This window comes from Passer montanus, unplaced genomic scaffold, assembly GCF_014805655.1.
Source record: "Passer montanus isolate IOZ18808 unplaced genomic scaffold, ASM1480565v1 scaffold89, whole genome shotgun sequence".
Taxonomy (NCBI): domain Eukaryota; kingdom Metazoa; phylum Chordata; class Aves; order Passeriformes; family Passeridae; genus Passer; species Passer montanus.
In genome coordinates this window covers 1,622,410-1,627,805 of record NW_024374256.1, presented here as the reverse complement: position 1 = coordinate 1,627,805, position 5,396 = coordinate 1,622,410, and the positions used below count along the sequence as shown (strand labels likewise).

Here is a 5,396-nt window from a genome sequence, read left to right as displayed (position 1 = left end):
GGCTCCTGCCGAGGCTCTGTCCCCCGCCGCCGCTGCTCCCGGGGCTCATGGGCGCGTGGTGGCTCCTCGGCGGGGCCCCGCCGGCCGCTGCCCAGCCCTGGCCGCTGCCCCCGCCGTACTGCGAGACCATGTCGGCGGCGCCCTTGGCGGCGGCCGCCCCGTCCTGCGGCCCGGCGCTATAGTCGCCCCCGGGGTACCCCTGGTAGGCGCGGGCGGAGCTGGGGGAGGTGAGGAGCTGGTTGAGGGTGGGGGTGGCCGTGGGCTGCGGGGTGGTGCCCCCTCCTCCCGCGCCGCCGGCGGCCGAGGGACCCATGACCCCGAAGCGCTGCTGCTGCTGCTGGAAGGCGGCGGCGGCGGCCGCGGGGGACTTGGCGGCCGGCGGCGCGGAGCCCCGGGGGGAGCTCAGGGCGTAGGCCTGGGGGGGAGGCGGGTAGGAGCCGGCGCTGCGCCCGGCCGCGTAGTAGGAGTTGTACTGGTGGTTGGGGAAGCCGTGCTCGGCCCCGGCGCCGTGCGAGTTCTGCGGAGGGGGCGGCCCCGCGGGGGCTCCCGCCGGCCCCGGGTAGTTCTGCTCCAGGCCCCCGCTCTGCAGCGCTGCCATGCCAGGGCTTTGTTGTCCGCCATGTTGGTGGAAGGCAGCGGCGGCGCCCCGGCCGTAGGGCTGCCCGAAGCCGTAGGCTGGCGGGGGCAAGGCGGCCGGGTGGGAAGGGGGCGGCTGCTGCTGCGGCGGCGGCTGCGGCGCCCCCACCCCGTCGCTGCCGCCGCCGCCGCCGCCACCGGGCGGCTCCGGGAGGTTATTGTTCAGGGTGGCGGCGGCGGCGGGCCTGGGGCCCGGGTTCCCGTTCGAGCTCTTCAGGTCGGACTCGGCCCCTGCGCCCCCTCCGTTGCTCTCGGCCCCGTCCTGCAGCTCCTTCCCCGACGGGCCCTCGCTCTCCGCCTGCTTCTCGCCGCGCTCCGCCGCCGCCGCCTCACCCCCCGCCTCCTCCGGGGGACAATCCCGCTGCTGCGCCTCCGCTTTCTTCAGCTCGGATGGAGCCGGGGCGCCCAGGCTGCTGGCGGCGGCGGGGGCGACCTGAGCAGCCATGATCCCCCCCCTCCCCGCCCGGCCACCCCCCCGGACCGGTCCCCCCGAGCTGCTCCCTGCCTGGCCGGCCGGCGTGAGGCCTCGCTGCTCTGCTCTCCCCGCTCAGGCGGCGGCGGGCGGCTCTTCAGGGCAGCGGGGGCTCATTCCCCCCCGGCCTGCTCGGCGAGGCGGGGAGGGCTCCGCTGGGCTGGGCTTCCCGGGGCCTGGCCCCGCTGTACCTCCTCGGTTGCAGCCGGCGGAGAAAGGGGCGCCGTCCCCGGAGCGGGGCCGAGCGGCGGCGGGGGCGGGCTGGGCGAGCTCCGACTCTGCTCGGCCGAGCGGGCTCAGTCCGACACGAGGCTCAGCGCTGCCATTTTACCCAGCGCCGCGGCCGCCTGCCAAACCCGGAGCGGAGCGCAGCCCGGCCCGGAGCGGAGCCTCCCCCCCGTCACAAAGGAGGAGCGGGCCGGCCCCGGCCGCCGCCGGCGCGGAGCTGCCGCCCGCAAAACCCGCGGCGGATCGGCGGAGCCGGGGGCCGGGGGGCAGCGCTCCCCCGGAGCCGCCCGGGGCGATCCCCGGGGGCAGCGGGCGATGTCCCGCGGCCCGAGCGCTCCGCGGGCGTGCTGGCCGCTCGGCGGCCGCCGGCCCTGGGGTTTGTGCCCGTGGGTTACCGAAGCGCCTCTTCTTTGTCCCTAGAAATTCCATTTAGAATTAAGCCCTCTGCGAACTGTTAGCGGTTGTCATTTCCTCTCCGCTTGGCCGTGTCCCTCTGGAAAAGGCGTTGGCGGCGCGCCAGGGCTGTGACTGCACGCGCGGACAATCCAAGAAAGTCCGGCTCCCCGCTCCTGCCAAGGCGAGGGCGGTGGGCACGGAACCAGGAATTCCCAGATCCAAAACCACCTGAGCGCATCTAGACACAACACGCTGGGCAGCGGGACAGGATGCGCTGGCAGTCAGAGCCCAGCGCCGTGCTGGAGCTCCCCGGCTGTCAAGAGGTGAACTGGGAACTGGGCCATGCTCTTCTGCAACCCTTTCAGACCCAGATTCCCACCTCCTCCTCGATCCCCGAGGCCTTGGCAGAGCGGGAAGAGGGAGGAGAGCAATGTACCTGGAGCTCTGTCCTGGACATAGCCTGGCCTCTGCCAGCGGGGTCTGAACCTGCCTGTTTAACTTCAGATGGTGCAGGGCTGCAGCAGGGCACGGGAGGGACAAAAACATGAGTCATTCGGGTTATAAACACCAAGTTCTTAGAAATCAGGACTTGGATGTCTGGTGAAAATGGCAGGCATGGTGTGGGTTAGGCCTGAGTCCCATGTGCTGGTGTCCTTCGGAAATATGGAAATACTTAGAAAAGTGAAGTTGAAGTAAATACGACTTTAAGATGGGACAAAACATCAGAAAACAGTAGGTGGGGAGCCAAAAGCTTCTGAGGTCTGAAGCTGCCATTTTAGAACATCACCACAGAGCAGATAATGTGGCAGAAGTGACCCCTGTGCAGTGACAGCAAGCAGGGCTTGGCCCCAGCCCAGCACCCAGCAGGACACACCGCAAGGAATCCCACTGGGAGGGAGCAAACGCGAGTCCAGCGCAGGAGGAGAAGCCTTGGGCAGCAGCACTGGGTCCCTGCCAGCACCGTGTGCCTGCTGGGGATCAGGTGAAGGTGTCAGTGTCTACTGACAGCAACTCAGCCCTCACGCCCATTATAAAACTTATAATATGAAATATTTATCATCTAGAGTGCAGGTGGCGGAACAAAGGGGTTATTCCAAAGCTGGAAAGTGGGAGGGGAGGTGGGATATGGTGATAAATAGCAAAATTCTAAGTGTTTTCTAGAGCAAGAAACTGCCCCTCAGGCTCCAAACAAAGCACCCTTGCCATTTCTCAGCCTGCACAGTTGACTGTGCAATATGGAGCAGATTCCATCCAGCAAATTGCCTGGTCAGCCTGTCTCCTCCGCTGTAAATAAACTTTTAGGAAAAAATGGGTAATAAATGATGATATTGGTGTTGTGATAGTACTCAAGGCCTTCTCGAGTGTTGGAGCCCCACTACAATGCTGAAATCTCACATGGGAGGCCCTGTGGCTTTAGTGAGATGTGTGGACCACAGGGAAGGAAAAAAGCACCAATATGTTCTTCTTCAGAAGAGTTTGGAAACTGGAATGTACTAGAATGAAAATTGATCTACATCCTCTTATCAGAGGAGTTATTTGATGAAATCCTGGGTTCTGGAAAGACAAAGGAGAAGAGGGGGAAAACTCCTCCAGTATCAGGCTGGACTGTCAGAAGTGAAGCCCAGTGTTCTGTCAATGTCCATGGTGCCCCACAGGACCAAAACACCATTCCTTGGGCGTTTCATTGGCACTTTCTCTCCACAGACTGGAGAGAATTCTGCCATTTTATCCCAGAACCATTCAAGCACCCACCTCCCCAGCCCCAAAGATAGGTCTGCTTCAGGGAGCAAAGCCCCAGCATCTCACTGAGCATCACCAAAAGTTTAACCGCTTCACGCCAGGAGCCTGGGAAGCACTTGCCTGCATCCAGGCAAAGATCCCGAGCTCACACCTCTCTACCTGAGTCCGTCTTTTGGAACCCCCTCCAAGGAGCACTATGTCAGACTATGAAACCCGGTGTTGATAGTAATGTGAAAAGCAGCCTGGATTCCCCAGCCACCCACACAATGAGGAGACACTCACTTTACCAAATGTTTGTGAAAGCTGCAGCAGATTTTGGAATACGCCTCATCAATGAGGCCCTGGCACTTTACTCAATACTGAGGCATTCAGTGAATTCCCAGCCATGAGGACTGGGAAGCAGATGACAGCACAGTTCTTAACAACATTGCCACCTAAGAGCTGAAAATCCTCCCTCCGTCCCGGGATGTCGCGGCCATCCACGGGACCAGCAGCGACTTTTCCCTGCGGCACATCCTCACTTTTGCCGGCCGGAGCCGTCCCCGCTCGGCAGCAGCGGTGGCCGTGCTCCCTTGGCCGTGTCCCCAGGAGCCGAGCACGCCTCGCTCAGCCCGGCCCGGCTCCTGGCTCTCAGATAGGCTGGGAAGCAGCGCTCACATGGCACTGCAGGCCACCGCCACCGCGCTGCCTCCTCCTGACTGGAAGTCTCCTTCATGAAGGTGGCCGTGCCATTTAACCCAGCACTAAGGCAGTTTAGGAAACCTGGTCTAGATTAGAGTACTAGAAACAGGAGTAGTGTCTCCCCCCTCCAGGAAAAAAAAAAAAAATCGGGCTCTGCCAACTGTGTGATGGCAAATATGGACTGAATCGTTGACATGGAAACCGGACTAAAGTCAGCGCTGCCTCGGCTCAGCTCGCACACACAAGTTATCATTATCCAGCCTTTCCCTGGCTACAAACACGGACTGGATCCGGCTGCCGGAGCCGGCTGCAGCTCCCGAGATAAAGTCTGGAGGAGCGCGAGCAGGGCAGAGCGAGGGGAGCTGGGCAGGGATGGATGATGGATGCAGTGCGTGGGGAAGGAAGGATGCTGTTCCCCCGCACCCAGAGGCACGGCGTGCGGGGATGGGCACGCTGGACCCGAGAACAAGAGACCCATCTATTATCATCCATGGGGCGCCCTGCAAAAGATGGAATGGAGCTGGGAGGGTTGTTGGCTGTACCTCAGCTTCTCTTACAGGCTTTTTGCTAAAGAAAATCACATTTCCTTTCAATGTGTTTATATTTGCCCAGCCTATCCCTTGCAGTGTTTGTTGTATCTGGGTTAAGCACTCTCCTTGTGGCTCCATCACCACTCAGATTGATATTATTTGAATTATTTGTTTGCTGGGCATCGTGTGAGACAAGGCTCACTTATCCACTTCAACATAATGCTAAAATATTGTATAATCTCGCTTTCTGGGGAGACACAATGGCTCAGCGCTGTGACTGCCAGGCGAAGGTAACTCTGTCCCTTTGCTGAATGCAGCAGCTCAAGGCAGGCGTGGATTTTCCGGGGGTTTTGCTGCTTCCCACGCCAGGTTCCCCCGGGCAGGGACGAGCCCCGGCTCGAGAGCCCGCTGGTGACATCTGACAGCGATCTGCGAAACTTTGGATGCATTTTAAGGCAGGAAAGTGGACTCGGCCTGACTCGAGGAAATGCATTATTTTAGCAGCACTGGCGAGGAGGGGGAAAAAGCGAAGCGGAGTTTGCGGAGGGGAAGGGACGCGGGAGCGCAGCCCCCGCGCATCCTGCGCGACCCCCGGGGGCAGCCGGGGCTGGGGCCACGCGTGCCCCGCGCCCCCCGCCCGCACCGAGCCGCCCCAGCGGGGCAAAAGCGCCACGGAGCAAGTTTGGGGGGCACGTGTGTGCTGAGCCAGGACA

At 62.2% G+C, this 5,396-nt stretch overlaps 1 protein-coding gene across 2 annotated transcripts in view; it reads right to left on the bottom strand.

Moving 5' to 3' along the window:
• The window catches only part of ARID1A (AT-rich interaction domain 1A), a 54,304-nt gene extending 52,979 nt beyond the window's left edge, over positions 1-1,325 (bottom strand). The window contains exon 1 of one of the 2 annotated variants that reach the window (XM_039733812.1): positions 1-1,325. This exon is cut by the window's left edge and continues 1 nt beyond it. In XM_039733812.1, coding sequence (XP_039589746.1) covers positions 1-1,081 — 1,081 coding nt within the window. In that variant the 5' untranslated portion in view covers positions 1,082-1,325. The other variant, XM_039733811.1, reaches the window with a different exon arrangement.
• Positions 1,326-5,396: the final 4,071 nt, after the last annotated feature.